Source organism: Rana temporaria, chromosome 1, assembly GCF_905171775.1.
Source record: "Rana temporaria chromosome 1, aRanTem1.1, whole genome shotgun sequence".
NCBI classification, from domain to species: Eukaryota; Metazoa; Chordata; class Amphibia; order Anura; family Ranidae; genus Rana; species Rana temporaria.
Genome location: NC_053489.1, coordinates 58,757,718 through 58,778,066, shown reverse-complemented (window position 1 = coordinate 58,778,066; position 20,349 = coordinate 58,757,718). Strand labels below are relative to the sequence as shown.

At 45.1% G+C, this 20,349-nt stretch overlaps 1 protein-coding gene across 1 annotated transcript in view; it reads left to right on the top strand.

Moving 5' to 3' along the window:
* Nucleotides 1-20,349, top strand: part of LMBRD2 (LMBR1 domain containing 2) — a 133,701-nt gene that overhangs the window by 7,537 nt on the left and 105,815 nt on the right. Inside the window, exons 3-4 of the mRNA XM_040338362.1 lie at nucleotides 10,560-10,788; nucleotides 20,129-20,262. Of these exons, the coding sequence (XP_040194296.1) occupies nucleotides 10,615-10,788; nucleotides 20,129-20,262 (308 nt within the window). The 5' untranslated portion in view covers nucleotides 10,560-10,614. The remainder of the gene's footprint in view (nucleotides 1-10,559; nucleotides 10,789-20,128; nucleotides 20,263-20,349) is intronic.

Genomic DNA, 20,349 nt, shown 5'->3' with positions numbered 1-20,349 from the left:
GCAACAGCGTTCGTCAATCCATTGATCGACTTGCGTACAATCAGCATGTCGGATTTTTGCATGCAAGTATTGCCAGCGACTACAGCCACCATCAATAATCACTGTGTTCTCTCGGCAAGCCAACCCCCCCGCAGCTTCATTGGGGAAACACAATAGCTCCACGGGGAGGGATTGCCCCATCAACAGGTGGGGTTGCAAGAAAGAAAATCGCATCATCTATAGGCTGCCTTAGTTCGTCTACATATTGATAGCATTCATACCTGCGAATGGACACAGCCTACTATTAGATGCAAGAACCCCAGCAGGGGGTTTCTCGATCAGCTGTGAGTAGGCAGCTCCATTGAAAGTAGGGCAGGGCGCTGAGATTTTAATTCTCTGGACCGATGGATCAGCTGCGGGAGCCCTGACAGCTCAGGATCCAGGATGGCTGAAGGTAAGTACAGTGGGAATGGGGAGGGTGTACAGTGTTCATGGTAAGTACAGTGTGAATGGGGAGGGTGTACGGTGTTCATTCCCCTTTACATTTTTTCTGTAATGGTGAACCAAATCTTTATGGTTTCATTGAAATAAAACGGTTTATGTACAGATGATAGCAATTGGTGGCAGGGCTGTGGAGTCGGTAGATAAATGTTCCGACTCCGACTTCTCAGTTTTATGTACTTCCGACTCCGACTCCCCGACTCCGACTCCTCTGTCGGAATATGCAAATGTATTTTATACATTCCTTGAGGGAAAGAAACGCAACCTACCACAGGACTACTGGCTGGGAAGCCAACAGTCTACTGTATTGCACAGTTTAAGCAAAAGACAAACACAATGAAAACAAAGTTTTTTATTCTAAAACATGATTTTCCTAGGAGAATCCCATAGTCATGTTTAAAGTTTAAGCTAACAATCGGAGTTTACAAGTTTTTATAGCCTTAGCTAAATGACAGCAGTTTTTCCAATGGTTTACAGCTTCAGTCTTGAACTATTGGCCCTCCATTCCCTTCACTTATACAAGTGTCTCTAGTCCTGCAAAAAACATATTTATTTAATCCCTTATCAGTGAGAGGCTAGGTTACACATGGACGCTGCGTTCCCTGTAAATGCAGAACACAACACTATGGAAAGTATAAGTATTGCAGCTCCTAATTGTGCGTTGCGTGCCATATAGTGAAACACATGAAAAGCATGCTTCTTCACGGTCACTTAACGTGTTCGTTTTGCTGTTACGTGAGGCACTGCATGCATTGGTCTTTATTCTTACAGTAGAGAAGTCATTAATTATAACTTTTTGTGAATTGGGACATTTAAACTTGCTTTTTTTTTTTTATTCCTATCTAAATTTAGTAGGAGTCGGAGTCGGTGCATTGTTTGCCGACTCCGACTCCAGGTACCCAAAATTTCCCCTGACTCCGACTCCGACTCCTCGACTCCGACTCCGACTCCACCGCCCTGATTGGTGGCTGCATTTGTCTGCAGTTTTGGACTTTTTCACATTATTATTCAGCTTGGTTCACACTTTCACTTTCTTGTGCGTTTTTTTATTATTAATTTTTTTCAAGCACTCCTATTAAAGTTTTTGGGGCCAAAAATTGTCGCAAGTCACACACAAAAGCATTGCATATGTGTGGACGAACCCTGTAGACCAGGGGTATTGAATTCAAATTCATGAAGGTCCAGTCAGTTAAAGTTTCTTGCGGCCGAGGTCCGAATCATGTTTGACCCTCAATGGCACAATGACAAATGTGGCGCATTTTTATGAGTTTTTGTTTGGTTCACTTTTTTTGATACGCAGCTCTTATCATTTGTTGTTTTTTGCTGGGTTTTTTCCTATTTTGGTTTTATTTGGTAGCGCATTAGTACCACTCTTTGCATTTTTATGAGTGCCACACCGCATGGTGCCACAGTACCATGCAGCTTGGTACAATGCAATAAAAAAATAAAATAAAAGGGTCAGGGCAGGGACTTATTTTTCTGCGTTTTTAGCTTATAAGGCAGCCTGCTGAAGTAAAGGGAACGCCTACACGCAGTACGCAATAGTTCCCCTGCACCCCCCCTTTACATTACGGTCCTCAGCCCTCCTTCACATTCTTGTCTGTGGTCCCCCTTTATATTACCCCTTCAAACTGCAGTTCCCAGCCCCCCCTTCACATCGCAATCCACAGCCCCCCTTAGCATTCCTGTTTTCACCCCCTTTATAGTACTCCCCTTCACACCACAATCCCCAGCCCCCCTTCACATTCATGTCTTCACCCCCTTTATAGCACCCCCCTTCATATTTCGGTCCTTACCCCCTTCACATTCCTGTCCTCACCCGCTTTATTTCACACCGCAATCCCCAGCCCCCCTTCACATTCCTGTCCTCATCCTCTTTATAGCACCCCCTTCACATTCCGGTCCTCACCCTCTTTATAGTACCCCCTTCACATTCCTGTCCTCACCCCCTTTATAGCACCCCCTTCACATTCCGGTCCTTACCCCCTTCACATTCCTGTCCTCGCCCGCTTTATATCACTCCCCTTCACACCGCAATCCCCAGCCCCCCTTCACATTCCTATCTTCACCCCCTTTATAGCACCCCCTTTTCATTCCGGTCCTCGCCCCCTTCATAGTACCCCCTTCACATTCCTGTCCTCACCCCCTTTATATCACCTTTATATCACTTCCCTTCACACCGCAATCCCCAGCCCCCCTTCACATTCATGTCCGCACCCACTTTGTATTACCCCCTTTATAGTACCCCCCTTTCACATAACTGTCCTCACTAGAGGTCGACCGATATGGGTTTTTCTCTGGCCGATACCGATGCCGATATTTCAAAATCGGGGCGGCCGATGGCCGATATTTTAGGCCGATTTTTGCGGCCGATATTTTAGGCCGATTTTTTTTTTCTTTCCCATTATTTTAGAAAACCTAGGTTGGGGAGGAGGTTATTGTTTAGGGTGGAAAGGTGGAGTGCAGCCTATCAGTGTCCATCAGTGCCCACCAATGCAGCTCACCAGTGTAGCCTATCAGTGTCCATCAGTGCCACCTCATTAGTGTCCACCAGTTCAGCCTGTCAGTGCAACCTCATCAGTGCCTACCAGTTCAGCCCATTAGTGTCCATCAGTACCACCTCATTAGTGCCCACCAGTGCAGCCCATCAGTGCCACCTCATAATTATTAAAAAAGAAAAAAAAATACAATCTTAGTCATTTTAAGGAGGGGGGTACAGAGAGGTGGTTGTGGAGGAGGGAGGTACAGAGAGGTGGTTGTGGAGGAGGGAGGTACAGAGAGGTGGTTGTGGCGGAGGGAGGTACAGAGGTGGCTGTAAAGCTACCTCTCTGTACCCCCTCCTCTACAGCCACCTCTCTGTACCCGCCTCCTCCACAGCCACCTCTCTCTGTACCCGCCTCCTCCACAGCCATGTGTTGTGGAGAGGGATGGGTGGGGATGCATTGTGCCCCTTAACTTAAAATAAGGGTCACGCTGATGGGCACATTTTATGTTAAGGGGCACTCTGATGGGCACAACAAAACGTGCTCCTTAACATAAAATTTGCCCATCAGAGTGCCCCTTAACATGCAATATGCCCATCAGCGAACACATTAAAAATATACCCATCAGAGTGCCCCTTGACATAAAATTTGCCCATCACAGTGTCCCTTAATAACATAAAATGTGCCCATGAGCACATTTATTGTTATTAAGGGACACTCTGATGGGCAAATTTTATGTTAAGGGGCACTCTGATGGGTATATTTTTAATGTGTATGCTGATGGGCATATTTTATGTTAAGGGGCAATCTGATGGGCACAACAAAATGTGTCCATCAGTGTGCCTCTTAAAACAATATGCTCATCAGTGCGCACATTAAAAATATACCCATCAGAGTGCCCCTTAACATAAAAAAGTGCCCATCAGCGTGACCTTGCCCAGCAGTGTTAGTGTTGACAAAAAATAAATGCCCATAGTGATCTACATCAATGAACGAATATGCCACATACCTAGCTCGAATGCAGGGGATGCTGCAAAATAAGAAGCCGGGAAGGAGTAGCAGGGGGCGGGGTGCGCACTGGGCGTCACGCCTCTACTCGCAACGGAGAGCCAGTAGAAGACCCGGGAACCAGGAGCAGCAGGGGGTGGGGCACGCAAGGGTGACGTGAGAGACAGGCGTGGCCCCCTACTCGCAATGTGAGCACGGAGTGGACCGCGAGCTGCGGGGGAAGGACCGTGACGTCACGCCCCTACTCGCCGCCGTACGTAGACTTCCAGGACCTGCGGTGAGTAGCAGAGGCCAATGCGGATGGAGGATTCATGGCGGGGGCGGGGGCACTGGTGACTGGTCAGTACATGACTGGAAGGCAAGGGACCTCAAGGCCTGGATATTGTAGCGGCGAATCGGCCGATTTTTTCACGATAATCGGCCGATGCCGATTTCACAAAAACGGCCAAATATCGGCCGATATATCGGCCGACCGATATATCGGTCGACCTCTAGTCCTCACCCCCCTTTAGAGCACCCCCCTTCACATTCCTGCCCTGCCTCCCTTTTATATCATTTCTCCTTCTTCCTTACAGTTTCTGATCCTTTCCCCCTCCATCCTTCATAACAGTGCCCTCTTCCCTGTCTTACGTTACACAGGGCACAGCAGCTGACATCGGAGGCACAGAGCCGACAACGGAAGTGCAGCAAAGGGATGGACAGAGGATGGGACCTGCCCCAGTTAACTGATTGGTTGTTAGAATGCGGGGTGGTACTAGCAACCAATCCGTTAACTGGGCCTGCCCTCCGTGCATCGCTGTGCTGCTCCTCCATAGTCAGCTCTGTGAAGATTGGGTGAGGAGAAAATTCTGGACAGCCGCACTCAAAATCAATGTCTTTATTAAAAAGAGGCAATAATACAAAAAATGAAAGCCACAGCAAACAACGGAATACAGGAGCTGACGTGTTTCACACTTTCAAAAGTGCTTATTTATAGCTATGAATAAGCACCTTTGAAAGTGTGAAACGCGTCAGGTCCGGTATTCTGTTTGCTGTGGCTTTCATTGTTTGTATTATTGCCTCTTTTTAATAAAGGCATTGATTTTGAGTGCGGCTGTCCAGAATTCTCTCCTCACCCAATTGCCTATGCTTGGCCTGCACTTGCTGTTCCTATTCTGAGGAGAGTTACATTTCCAGACACCCTTCCTAGAGTGGCATCCCTCTTCCCTCAGCTCTGTGAAGATAACAAAGCCAACAGGCAGCGGCGGCTAAAGACAAAAGAAATTGGCGTGACCGCGGTGTGGCCTGACGGAGCAGTGACGCGGTCCGGAATTGGCACTCGGTCCACCATTTAGACCATAATAGGATTCCTTTTGTCGTGTAAGAAATAGGACCGGTGTGATGAGCATTGATGGGGGAAGTAGAGCTCGGTGTGCCCTAATTTTCTGATTAATCTATTTGGGTTCAGTGAGAAGCCTTTTCTTATTGGTCGGTGAGATATCTGCTGTGGATATTTGCGTTTCGGAGACATTCTTTGCATGTCTTGTTTGGCAATGTGGGGTTCGTTTTCCTAAAACTGGAGAGTTGGTGCAGTTCTGCATAGAAACCAATCGGCTGCCATGTTTTTTTTTTGGTTTTTTTTGCCAAAGCTTAAAGGGGTTGTAAAGGTTCGTTTTTTATTTTCTAAATAGGTTCCTTTAACCACTTAAGCCCCGGACCAAAATGCTGCCTAAAGACCCAAGGGGTTTTTACAGTTCGGGACTGTGTCGCTTTAACAGACAATTGCGCGGTCGTGCGACGTGGCTCCCAAACAAAATTGGCGTCTTTTTTTCCCCACAAATAGAGCTTTCTTTTGGTGGTATTTGATCACCTCTGCGGTTTTTATTTTTTGCACTATAAACAAAATAGAGCGACAATTTTGAAAAAAATGCAATATTTTTTACTTTTTGCTGTAATAAATATCCCCCAAAAACATATATAAATTAATTTTTTTTCTCAGTTTAGGCCGATACGTATTCTTCTACCTATTTTTGGTAAAAAAAAACGCAATAATCGTTTATCGGTTGGTTTGCGCAAAATTTATAGCGTTTACAAAATAGGGGATAGTTTTTTTGCATTTTTATTTATAATTTTTTTTTTACTACTAATGGCGGCAATCAGCGATTTTTTTCGTGACTGCGACATTATGGCGGACACTTCGGACAATTTTGACACATTTTTGGGACAATTGTCATTTTCACAGCAAAAAATGCATTTAAATTGCATTGTTTATTGTGAAAATGACAGTTGCAGTTTGGGAGTTAAACACAGGGGGCGCTGTAACATTTAGGGATCACTGTGTATGTGTTTACTAGTGTAGGGGTGTGTGGCTGTAGGACTGACGTCATTGATCGTGTCTCCCCTATAAAGAGGATGACGCGATCGATGCGCCGACACAGTGAAGCACGGGGAAGCCGTGTTTACACACGGCTCTCCCCGTTCTCCAGCTCCGGGGAGCGATCGCGACGGAGCGGCTATAAACAAATAGCCGCGCCGTCGTCCCGGATCGCTCCCCGAGCGGACCCGACCTCCGCATGTACCGGGGGGGGTCCCGATCGGACCCCCCACCCACGTCTAGCAGAGGACGTACAGGTACGTGATTGTGCCTGTCCGTGCCATTCTGCCGACGTAAATGTACATGAGGAGGTCGGGAAGTGGTTAAGCTAGTGCATTGTTGGTTCACTTACCTTTTCCTTCAATTTCCCTTCTAAATGTTTTTTTTCTTTGTCTGAATTTCTCACTTCCTGTTTCTCCTTAGTAAGCTTGCCCCCATCATCCGAGCCGTTCTGGCTGGAGGTTAGTCAGCGTTCTCACCCCCTCCCTTGGGACTACATCCCTGTGGGAAGACGCTGTGTCCACAGATGATGGGGACAAGCTTACTGAGGAGGAACAGGAAGTGAGAAATTCAGACAAAGAAAAAAACATTTGGGGCCAGATTCTCGTAGATCAGCGTATCTACGAGCGGGGCGTAGCGTATGCCTTTAACACTAGGCCGTCACAACTTACTGGAGCAAGTTCCGTATTCTCCAAGCTCCGTAATTTGCGGAGGCGTAGTCTAAATGGCCCGGCGTATCCCCGCGTAAATCAAAGGGGGCGGCTTAAATTAAGCGCGCCCCCGTGCCGAACGAACTGCGCATGCGCCGGCCTTAAACGTAGGCCACTGCGCATGCTCCGTAGTACGCTGCAAATACATTGGTTGCGACGTGAACGTAATTAACGCACAGCCCTATTCGCGACGAGTTACGTAAACAACGGTAAAACCTGACGCTGTCCTGACGGCCATACTTAACATGGCATACGGCGGACCGACGTAAGGTTACTCCTCATATAGCAGGGGTAACCTTACTCTTACGGAAACGACGTAAACTACGGCCAAGCGGCGCAAAAACGTTCGGGATTCGGCTCATTTGCATATGCAACGCTGAAATCGACGTAATAGCCACCTAGCGGCCAGCGTAGTATTGCATTTAGGATCCGACGGTGTAAATGACTTACACCAGTCGGATCCTAGCCTAATTCTGGCGTATCTTGTTTTGAGAATACAAAACAATGATACACCGGCGTAATTCTTTTGAGAATCTGGCCCTAAGAAGGGAAATCGAAGGAAAAGGTAAAAGAACCAACAATGCACTAGCTTAAAGGAACCTATTTAGAAAATAAAAAACAAACCTTTACAACCCCTTTAACTGAAGAAGTTGAAGTTGGAAGCCTTTAACAAAGCATTTGTAGAGCTTTCAGCAAGCTTTATTGAAGCTCTTAAAGCGACCTTTAACTCCAGTTTGTAAATTTTGGGCACAGATCCTAATGGCAGCGGCCGTTGCCACTCCAAGAAAGCTGCTAGCAGGCTTCAGCACAACTTTTACGCTTGTTGAATGAAGCCTGCTAGCAGCTAGTTTAAAGGGATTATCAGCACTTCTACGAGGATCTGTGTATAACAAACATTAGCTGAAGAGCGCTTTAAAGGCTTTGAGAATGCTGTTCAAAACTTTGTCAAAAGCTTGCTGAGACCTTCATAAAAGCTTGTTGTTCATACTGCTCCTATTCAAGATGAAGCCGTGTGAAACAGGCTTAAAGTAGAAGTTCCCGTAGAGAAGAAATCGGTATGCATACCTTTTCTGAAGCCGATCCGACCCGATCCCACGCTGAGTTGTGGAGGCGGGTGCAGAGGACACATCTGACAACTGTAGCTCCATAATACCGTAAGTCTATGGGTGACGTCATTCCCCATTCATTTCACAGCCGTCGTCGGCCGTGTCCTCTGCAGAGCTTCCGCCGCTGGAGACCGGAGCGGCTTCAAAAAAGGTATGTATACCGATTTTCTACAAGGCTAGAGAGGTTGGTGATAGATGGATTTGTAGATGCAGGGATTTTAGGTGTTAGGACTTCTACTTTAAAGGGTTTGTAAAGGAATTTTTTTTTTTTATCTTAGTAGCTTCCTTTACCTTAAAGCGGTTGTAAACCCAATATGATGACTTTTCTTCCTATGGACAATTGCAGGTTTTATAATTATTTGCGTTAGAAGAATGACTCCTTACCTGCTTGCCTTGCGAGTTATAGGTATATTTGTGGCCAATGACGTAGCCCGCGCATGCGCTATATGTCGAGATTTTCCGGCTAGCGGAGACCCGGCCGGATTAATGCAGTGTATAGGAAGGGGCTGCGTCATTTCCTCTTGTCGACGTCAGCCCCGACGTCAGCCTCGACATCATGTGATGCTTCCAAGTAAGCGAGCAACAGGAGGCTCTGATTCGCCCGATGTTTGTTTCCGTAGTAACCGGAAACGAAAAAGAGGCTTGGATACGGCTATCAGTGCGCATGCACGGAATTACAAAGAGGAAAATTCAATGCGGGCGGAAGTATATTAGAATACAGACACGGAAGACCACAGTTGATATGGCGACGGCTGTTACAGAGCAGCAGTGTTTCTAATATAGAGTGTTTTTACAGTAAGAATGATTTTTGGGCTTACTCTTAGTGCCCATTTTATTCAAAATAAATACTTAGATTGTTTTATTGGTTAAATCATTTTTCTTTTTGTGAGTTTACAACCGCTTTAATGCAGTGCTGTTTTCATGTCCTCTTTGTTCGTTTTTGCTCTCAAGTTCCTGTAATTCTTCTCTGATCTCCACACTTCCTGGTTGTCTGTTTCCTGATAACCACAGTACTGGGAGCTTTCTCTCTGTGGTCACTAATCAAGGAGGTGTGATTACTGTGTGTCTAAGGGCCCTTTCACACGGAGCGGATCCGTATTGATCCGCCCAGTGTGTGTCCGACGGCTCAGCGGGGATCATCCATAAATCCCTGCTGAGCTGTCGGTGGACAGGGCGGTCCCGGCACACTGTGCAGAGACCGTCCTGTCTTTCCTCCGCTCTCCCCTATGGGGAATCGGATGAATACGGACCGTGTGTCCGTATTCATCCGATCCGTTCCACCGGACGGAAGAAAAATAGGGTTTTCTTCCATCCGCAAAAGCGGATCTTTGCGGACGCAGATGTTTGCGGACGTTAGCGGATGCATCATCCGCTAACGTCTGCAATCCCATAGGGATACATTACAAGTCCGTAAATGGACTTGTAAAAAACGGACCGTTTGTCCGTACGTGTGGAAGGGCCCTAAAACCCCTCAGCACCAATCAGTTTTGTTTTCCAAACCATCACTGCCCTGTATTGGCTCTGTGGCTCTGTACATCACAGAAGCATGAAACAACATGCAAAAACGAAACTAGAACGTGCAGGCACATTATATGATTGTTTTTTATCTATTTTTAATCATTTTTAAAAGGAGTCGGTTAACTGTTATGTCTCTATACCCTGTAAACAGTCATTTCAGCAAAAAAAAAATGTTTTCCTTTACAACTCCTTTAAAGCGGGGGTTCTCCCTAAAAAATTTTTTTTTCCTAGCATGCCGTTCAGCATACTAGCGCGAGCTACAGTATGCCTTTTATATATTTTTTTTTTTTGGCACCGTACTCACCGTTTAATCGCGTAGTAAAGTTTCAGACTCCCCGCGGGAGAGGGAACGTGATTTCGCTTCACGAAAATAGCCGAAATAGGAGTTTGCTCTTCACGGCGCCTGCGCAGTCAGCTCCGATGTCTGTGCGCAGGCGCCGTGAAGAGCCGAGACCTACTCCGGCTATTTTCGGGAAGCGTGACGCACCATAGCCAGCCGTCAATCACGTTCCCTCTGCATAGGTACGCCCTTTCCCCGCGGGGAGTCTGAAACTTTACTACGCGATTAAACTGTGAGTACGGCGCCAAAAGAAAATATAAAGGCATACTGTAGCTCGCGCTAGTATGCTGAATGGCATGCTAGAAACTTGTTTTTTAGGGTGAAACACCGCTTTAAGTCATATAAGATGTGGAGTGTGTTTATTGCCTTTTTTTCTATAGAAAACCTTTCATAGTTGGATGACCTTTTATGCTCCTTCCAGAGATGCCCTCTGTTAAACCCGTGTGGCCAGTGGTTGCACAATTGTTACACTGTTGTTCTTCTGTTGCATTTGTTGTTGTTATGGAATTTACATTTGCATTTTTAGTCGAACAGTCCCTCTGTAACCTTGATGTCTTGCAGCATTGATCCAGCGTTGTATTTGGGTATCCCCAGAGGATAAAGAAGATTGGTAACAATGAGCGTAGCCGCCCTCGGAATAGAGATTGTATTTGTGTTTTTTCTCGCCCTCTTCCTCCTCCACCGATTTGGAGACTTCAAGAAGCAGCACAGACTCGTCTTGGTGGCTACACTCCTCGCCTGGTGGTTGTGCTTTATAATCGTCTTTATCATACCGCTGGATGTCAGTACGGTAAGTGCAATAAGAAAGGGCAAGATGCATGTGGAATTTGTAGATATGAAGGTCTGGGGGTGCTGCCGTCCAGGATCCCACCAATACATTTTTCATGGGATCCATCATCCATAAACTGTCTTCTAAACAGAAGTTCTATATTATTTGAGTTTATAACATACATGTTGGCAAAGACTGCAATGTTTAAGAAGGTTTGTTCCCTTATTAGAACTATAAACTGGATGTGATTTTCTGTTTATTCCATCTCTTGTGCTTTTAACATGACTCTTAAGCCCCGGACCATTTTGCAGCTAAATGCCCAGGCCAGGTTTTGCGATTCAGCACTGCGTCGCTTTAACAGACAATTGCGCGGTCGTGCGACGTGGCTCCCAAACAAAATTGGCGTCCTTTTTTCCCCACAAATAGAGCTTTCTTTTGGTGGTATTTGATCACCTCTGCGGTTTTTATTTTTTGCGCTATAAACAAAAATAGAGCGACAATTTTGAAAAAAATTCAATATTTTTTACTTTTTGCTGTAATAAATATCCCCCAAAAACATATCTAATTTTTTATTTTTTTTGCAGTTTGGGAGTTAACCACAGGGGGCGCTGTAGGAGTTGGGGTACACCTAGTGTGTGTTTACAACAGTAGGGGGGTGTGGCTGTAGGACTGACGTCATCGATCGAGTCTCCCTTATAAAAAGGATCACTCGATCGATACGCCGCCACAGTGAAGCACGGGGAAGCTGTGTTTACACACGGCTCTCCCCGTTCTTCAGCCTCGGGGAGCGATCGCGACGAAGCGGCTATAAACGAATAGCCGCGCCGTCGTCCCGGATCGCTCCCCGAGGGAATCCGCCCGCAGCGGGGGGGGGGGGGGGGCTAGAAGGCGGGGACGTATATATACGCCCATCTGCCTGTCCGTGCCATTTTGCGGACGTATATAGTCGTGCGGCGGGCGTTAAGGGGTTAAATAGGAATGCACCAAAATATTGTCCGCTGAAAATTATATGCTGAACGTGGGGTGATCTGTGCCGATATTGGCTGAACATAGGGCTATCTGTGCCGATAATGGATGAACGTGGGGTGATCTGTGCCGATAATGGCTGAACGTGGGGCGATCTGTGCCGATAATGGCTGAACGTGGGGCGATCTGTGCCGATAATGGCTGAACGTGGGGCGATCTGTGCCGATAATGGCTGAACGTAGGGCTATCTGTGCCGATAATGGCTGAACGTAGGGCTATCTGTGCCGATAATGGCTGAACGTAGGGCTATCTGTGCCGATAATGGCTGAACATAGGGCTATCTGTGCCGATATTGGCTGAACGTGGGGTGATCTGTGCCGATATTGGCTGAGCGTGGGGCGATCTGTGCCGATAATGGCTGAGCGTGGGGCGATCTGTGCCAATAATGGCTGAACGTGGGGCGATCTGTGCCGATAATGGCTGAACGTGGGGCGATCTGTGCCGATAATGGCTGAACGTGGGGCGATCTGTGCCGATAATGGCTGAGCGTGGGGCGATCTGTGCCGATAATGGCTGAGCGTGGGGCGATCTGTGCCGATAATGGCTGAGCGTGGGGCGATCTGTGCCGATAATGGCTGAGCGTGGGGCGATCTGTGCCGATAATGGCTGAACGTGGGGCAATCTGTGCCGATAATGGCTGAACGTGGGGCGATCTGTGCCGATAATGGCTGAACGTGGGGCGATCTGTGCCGATAATGGCTGAACGTGGGGCGATCTGTGCCGATAATGGCTGAACACAAATTCATATTTAAATTCATGATCTTGACCACCACCCGCGGTATTGACAAATGACGGGCGGGCAGCGGCTCTATCGTTCTGGAACGACGTCCTATGACAGGGTCCCTCCCTCGCTGCGGAGCGCGATCCATCCCTGGGACAGGGCACATCACTGATCTCCGTAATGAGCCAATGACGAGGCTCTTTATCCATGTGATCAGCTCTGTTCAATCACAGCTGATTACATGTAAACAACAAGGAAATGCTGTTTATCGGCATTCCTTTCTTCACTCTGACAGTGTGTGAGGAAAGGAGAGCCGATTAGTGGCATTTCCTCACAGGGGTGAAATGTACAGGTAATCGAGGCACTGATTATTAGTGCATGCCTGTCAGTGCTGCATATCCGTGCCACCTATCAGTGCTTATCACTGCTGCATATTATTGCCTTCTCATCAGTCCTGCCTCATCCGTACCCATAAGTCGTGGAAGGGAGATTAACAAGACACGTGGCCACTCATTAAAAATAGAAGAAAAGAGGTTTAACCTTAAACTACGTAGAGCGGAGATATGCAATTAGCGGACCTCCAGCTGTTGCAGAACTACAATTCCCATGAGGCATAGCAAGACTCTGACAGCCACAAGAGTCTGAGGCATGATGGGACTTGTAGTTTTGCAACAGCTGGAGGTCCGCTAATTGCATATCCCTGACGTAGAGGGTTCTTTACTGTAAGAGCAGCAAGGATGTGGAATTCCCTTCCACAGGTGGTGGTATCAGCGGGGAGCATCGATGGTTTCAAGAAACTATTAGATAAGCACCTGAACGACCACAACATACAGGGATATACAAGGTTATACTGACCTATAATCGCACACATAGGTTGGACTTGATGGACTTTTTTTCAACCTCGCCTACTTTGTAAAGTGCCAACTCATCAGTACCCGTCAGTGCAGCCTCATCAGCGCACATCAGTGAAGGAGAAAAAAAAAAACGTATTTACAAAATGTTCTAACAAACTAAAAAAAAAAAAAATTATAACTTTTTTTTTTTTCAGAATATTCTGTCTTTTTTCATTTTTTTTAGGCAAAAAAAAAAAATCTAAGACACAGTGGTGTTTAAATACCACCAAAATAAAGCTCTATCTGTCTAAAATAAAAATAACATTGTGTTTGGGTACAGCATTGCATGACCGCTCAATTGTCATTCAAAGTGCAACAGCGCTAAAAATTGGGGAGGAAGGGGGTAAAGGTGCCTAGTAGGCAAGTAGTTAAAAAATTGAATATAATACAATTATATTTAAAATATATATATTTTAAAAACTGTACACTTCGATTTTTGGTCAAGTGCTTCCTGAATGTTTGGGAAGAAGGGTGACCGCTCAGATAAGCCAAAGAACTCTCACCAAATCCAAAACCCTGGGTGCCGGCAATGCAATGACATGCAAAAACTGATGAGGAAGACTAGGACAGCCGCACTCCAGAAAAACGTTCCTTTTTAATAAAAATTGGTCACAACACCGACATGTGTCAGAGCAGAAATTAGAAAAACAGCTGACGCGTTTCACACTGTCATACAGTGCTTAATCATAGCTATGATTAAGCACTGTATATGATTAAGCACTGTATGACAGTGTGAAACGCGTCAGCTGTTTTTTCTAATTTCTGCTGTGACACATGTCAGTGTTGTGGCCAATTTTTATTAAAAAGGAACGTTTTTCTGGAGTGCGGCTGTCCTAGTCTTCCTCATCAGTTTTTGCACTTCCTGAATGTTTGGTTTCGGTACTGTTTTTTTTCATTTTGATACAGCACTATGTTCAAATGGCTGTAATGAGGAAGGTTTTAATGGGCAGTGCGGAGGGGCATTTGCCAGTACTGTATGCTTACACATCTGTAGGAATTTCAGGACCCAGGATACCCAAAGGTGACAATTTTAGCTTTGGTTGAATATCTTTGTATGTCAGTCAGTATTGTTCCAAAGAGTTGGGCAGTGAGACCTCACCGTCGGCGTCCCAGGCTCCGCCCACCCATCCCCAATCTTACCTAACCTGTTATTCCTCCATTTCTCTATGTAATGTAAATGGAGGTTTTATAGTATCTCTCTCTCTCTCTCTCTCTATGTATATCGCTCATCCAGCTAAACCTGGTTAAAGTGGGGTTCTAACCACAATTAGCATTTTTTAAATGTATGTCCTTTCATCATGTGTTTTTATAATATAAATCCGGTCACTTACTATTTTACAATCCGCCGCCGCTCCGCATAGTTTTAAAAAAACTTTTTTGAATAACTATGTCCACACCGTTGTCATTTTGCTTGTGGGCATTGTGAAGCCCACAAGCACTTACTTCCTGGAAGTCTTGGATGGGGAGTGATAATTGGACAGCGCACTGCATCCTGGGAAATGATGACACACATTTCCCAGGAGCATTAGAGGGAGATGATTTCTGGATCCTAGGTGATTCCAAAGGCAGATTTCGTGGGACTGCATAGCAACAGGCATTTCCAGATGAGTAAAACATTTATTTTTTATTTTTTTTTATTTTTTTTTTAGGTCTAATAAGCACAATAATAAAAAAAAAAATTGGGATGGAAACTCCACTTTAACCGCTTAACAACCGCTGCATGTAATTATACGTCGGCAAAATGGCACGGGCAGGCAGAACGACATGCCCGCACGTCGCTGCCTTGCCGCGGATCGGGGGTCCGATCGGGACCCCCCCCCGGTACATGCGGCGGTCGGTAAGCGTGAGGGCGCGGCTATTCGTTTCTAGCCGCCCCCTCGCGATTGCTCCCCGGAGCTAAAGAACGGGGAGAGCCGTATGTAAACACGGCTTCCCTGTTTTTCACTGTGGCGGCTGCATCGATTGTGTCCCCCTATAAAAGGGATCACACGATCGATGATGTCACACCTACAGCCACACCCCCCTACAGTTGTAAACACACACTAGGTGAAGCTGAACTCCTTCAGCGCCCCCTGTGGTTAACTCCCAAACTGCAACTGTCATTTTCACAATAAACAATGCAATTTAAATGCATTTTTTGCTGTGAAAATGACAATGGTCCCAAAAATGTGTTATTGCGTGTGTTTTTATTTTTTTACCAAAAATAGGTAGAAGAATACGTATCGGCCTAAACTGAGGAAAAAATAAATTTTTATATATGTTTTTGGGGGATATTTATTATAGCAAAAAGTAAAAAATATTGCATTTTTTTCAAAATTGTCGCTCTATTTTTGTTTACAGCGCAAAAAAATTAAAACCGCAGAGGTGATCAAATACCACCAAAAGAAAGCTCTATTTGTGGGAAAAAAAGGATGTAAATTTTGTTTGGGAGCCACGTCGCACGACCGCGCAATTGTCTGTTAAAACGACGCAGTGCCGAATCGCAAAACCTGGCTTGGGCATTCAGCTGCCTAAAGGTCCGGGGCTTAAGTGGTTAAAAAACACTTAGGCAACCAATGTACTATGCTTTTTTTTTTTTTTCAGCCAGTGGGTTGTATAAAAATAAATAAATAAAAATGCCTTGATTCTTTAAAACTTTTTTCAGTAAAAATGTATTGAAAGAGAATACAATACAACAGTGGGAGGGATTCCCCCATCTGGATCAAATGTGTGGATGGGGGGGGGGGGGGGGAATCCCTCCCACTGTTGTATTGTATTCTCTTTCAATACATTTTTATTGAAACGTTTTTTTTAAAGAATACGTATGACCGCAATCAGATGTACAAATAGAAGCCTAATATCGCTGACTTGCAAGTCATAGGTAGTCGTACATTTAAATGGAGAAACCTTCGCAAGTGACAACTTTTAGCGAGTCAAAGAGTACATAAATCATACTCCAACAGAAAAACCGTTTGGATGACAGGAAATGAAATCCATGCGCCTAAACCAGAAAAACAGGTGCTAGTGAATAAGATGTCACTACGCATAGGGAAAAAACTGCGGTGGTATTGTATTCTGACAGTGAGGAGCCGTCCCCGCCATCAGAATACAATGACCAGTGTTGCCGGCTACATCCAGGGAGACTGAAGAACTGACAGGCCCAGATTCTCGTAGGAGTTACGCCGGCGTATCTCCAGATACACCGTCGTAACTCTGAGTTGAGGCGTCATATCTATGCGTCTGATTCTTAGAATCAGTTACGCATAGATTTGTCTTAGATCCGACCGGCGTAAGTCTCTTACGTCGTCGTATCTAAGTTGCATATTTACGCTGGCCGCTAGGTGGCGCTTCCGTCGATTTACGCGTCGAATACGGTAAAGAGCTAGATACGCCGTTTCTCAAAACGTACGTTTGGCCGGCGCTTTTTTTTACGTTACGCTTTTTTAGGCGTAAAGTTACTCCTGCTCTATGAGGCGTACCAATGTTAGGTATGGAGGTCGGAACAGCGTCGAATTTTTCACGTTTTACGTCGTTTGCGTAAGTCGTCCGTGAATGGGGCTGGACGTAAGTTACGTTCACGTCGACTAGGCATTGAGCGGGCGCAATTTAATTTGAAAATTCAACGTGATACTGAGCATGCGCTGTTCGAAAAAAGCGCCAATTACGTGGGGTCACGATTAATTTACATAAAACACGCCCACCACTGCCACATTTGAATTAGGCGGGCTTAGGCCGGCCCAGTTGCACTACGCCGGCGTAACTTAAAGCGCAAGTTCTTTGAGAATACAGGACATGCCGCTCTAAGTTACGGCGGCGTATTGTATCTCAGATGCGCTACGCCTGCCTAAAGGTAGGCGATTCTACGAGAATCTGGACCACAGTCTGGTTGTACATAAGTCGATCGATTTACCATAGCCCATACATGCATTGAAATTCGGCCGATCCCTGTATAGCCGGCTACACTGTAAATGAACTGATCATGTTTCAGCATTTATTAAAATATTTGTGAACCGTTTAGCTTGTTAAAAAACAAAAAAACAACAACCCTATTCAGTTTAACCACTTGCTGACCGCGCTATAGATGGACGACTACAGCGCAGCCGGCTAGTTCTGGGAGGCGGTCATGTGATGGCCTGTGGTGATCACGCCCCCTGCGGATAGCGGGCAGCACACTCTGTAATCACAGTGCTGATCACAGATTCAGGTAAAGAGCCAATCAGCGGCTCTTTACCACGTGATCAGCTTTGTCCAATGACAGCTGATCACGGATGTAAATAGAAGCCGGTTATCGGCACCCCTCTCCTCATGCTGACAGCATGAGGAGAGGAGAAGAGAGCCGATAACCAGCTTCTCTAAAAGGGACATGTACACTGATAATTAGGGCAGTCCCAACAGTGCCCACCAGTGCTGTCAATCAGTGCCCATTAGTTTTCCTTATCAGCGCATATCAGTAAAGGAGATAAATGATCTGTTTGCAAATTTTCGAACAAACTATGAAAAAGGTGTTCCGTTTTTTTTTTTTTATTCTTTTATTTAGCAAAAAATAAAAAAAAACAGTGGTGATTAATTGCCACCAAAAGAAAGCTCTATTTTTTGAAAAAAAAATGATAAAAATGTTGTTTTGGTACAGTGTTGCGTGACCGCGCAATTGTGATTTGAATCGTGACAGCGCTGATAGCTTAAATTCGGCCTGGGGGGGGGGGGGGGAGGGACTGCCCAGTAGGCAATTTACTCAAATAGAAATAAAAGGCAAGACATTTGTGTATACATATAATTTTTTTTTTTTTTTTTTTTATAAATCCATTTTTTTTTTTTTTTAATACGTGATTGCATACCCTCTGTTCTTAGCTGCATATGGATCTCAGGAAAAACAGCAGTACACTGATCTTCCTTGTGAATGGCTGTGAGGGAGGAGGGGCTTGTCAGCAGAAGTCTGATCATCAGAGAACCGGCTGAGTTATCAGCACAGCCAGAACACTGACCACGCTGTTCTCTCATGTCTAGTGTGGTCAGTTTCTAATAGAAAAGCAGACGGACTGACAGGAACACCAGAGATTTCACACAAAGAAAGCAATACAAAGAAAACAGGAGACTGTTTCATACAAGTAAATGGTATAATAGGAATATAAAATGTTGAGGTAACACATTCTTTAACTGCTTGCCGACCAGCCACCGCAGTTATACAACGGCAGGCCGGCTCTGCTGGGCGGGAGCACGTAGCTATACGTCACCTCGCCCAGCAGCCAATAGGGGCACGCACCGCCGGAGGCACGCACACGCGCCCCCTGCTCGCTCCCGTGTGCGCCCCCGGTGGGCGCGATCGCCGCTGGGCACCCGCGATCGCTCGTTACAGAGCGGGGACCGGGAGCTGTGTGTGTAAACACACAGCTCCCGGTCCTGTCAGGGGAGAAATGCTGATCTTCTGTTCATACAATGTATGAACAGCGATCAGTCATTTCCCCTAGTGAGTCCACCCCCCCTACAGTTAGAACACACCCAGGGAACATACTTAACCCCTTCCCCGCCCCCTAGTGTTAACCCCTTCCCTGCCAGTGGCATTTTTATAGTAATCCAATGCATTTTTATAGCACTAAACTGCCAATGGTCCCAAAAATTTGTCAAAAGTGTCCGAAGTGTCCGCCATAATGTCGCAGTACCGAAAAAAAATCGCTGATCGCCGCAATTACTAGTAAAAAAAAATATTAATAAAAATGCCATAAAACTACCCCCTATTTTGTAAACGCTATAACTTTTGCGCAAACCAATCAATAAACGCTTATTGCGATTTTTTTTTTTTTTTTTATGAAAAATATGTAGAAGAATACATATCGGCCTAAAATCGGCTATATATATATATATATATATATATATATATATATATATATATATATATATATATATATATATATATATATATATAATTTTGGGGGGATATTTATTATAGCAAAAAGTTAAAAATATTCATTTTTTTTTCAAAATTGTCGCTCTATTTTTGTTTATAGCGCAAAAACTAAAAACTGCAGAGGTGATCAAATACCACAAAAAAAAAGCTCTATTTGTGGGAAAAAAAGGACGTCAATATTGTTTGAGCCACGTCGCACGACCGCGCAATTGTCGGTTAAAGCGACGCAGTGCCGAATCGCAAAAAGTTCTCTGGTCTTTGACCAGCAATATGGTCCGGGGGTTAAGTGGTTAAGCATTGATGTTGACTGTACTACTGTGTGAACAAGCCCTCAGAAGGGAAATTTGTAAATGTACAGTATCTCACAAAAGTGAGTACACCCCTTACATTTTTGTAAATATTTTATTATATCTTTTCATGTGACAACACTGAAGAAATTTTAAGTTTTCTACATTTTCACTTAGGGGTGTACTCACTTCTGTTGCCAGCGGTTTAGACATTAATGGCTGTGTGTTGAGTTATTTTTTGTGGGGGACAGCAAATTTACACTGTTATACAAGCTGTAGACTACTTTACATTGTAGCAAAGATTCATTTCTTCAGTGTTGTCACATGAAAAGATAGAATACAATATTTACAAAAATGTGAGGGGTGTACTTACTTTTGTGAGATACATGTATGGAAATATAGAGCAACAAGCTTATACAAATGTCAGATTACATCTAGATACAATTTGACAAGCGTGTGACGTAGTAATAATTTAAAAATGTTTACTTGTGAAAATACACTCTGTTTGCATTTTAACTTTTAGTAAATAATGTACTTTTTTTTTTTTTTGCAGACAATATATAATCGATGCATCGCCAAGAATGCCGTCACTCCCGCCCCCATCAATGTCAGTCACCTTACCACCACTACAAAAGCGGCCGTGACCAACACTACAAGTTCAGGGCTGGTTATTGCCACTCCAGCGAGGTACGGATCATCTTTGTGTAATGCCCACCATCATACAGTCTCATAACTCTCACATGCACTTAAAGCGGGGTTCCAACCACAATTAGC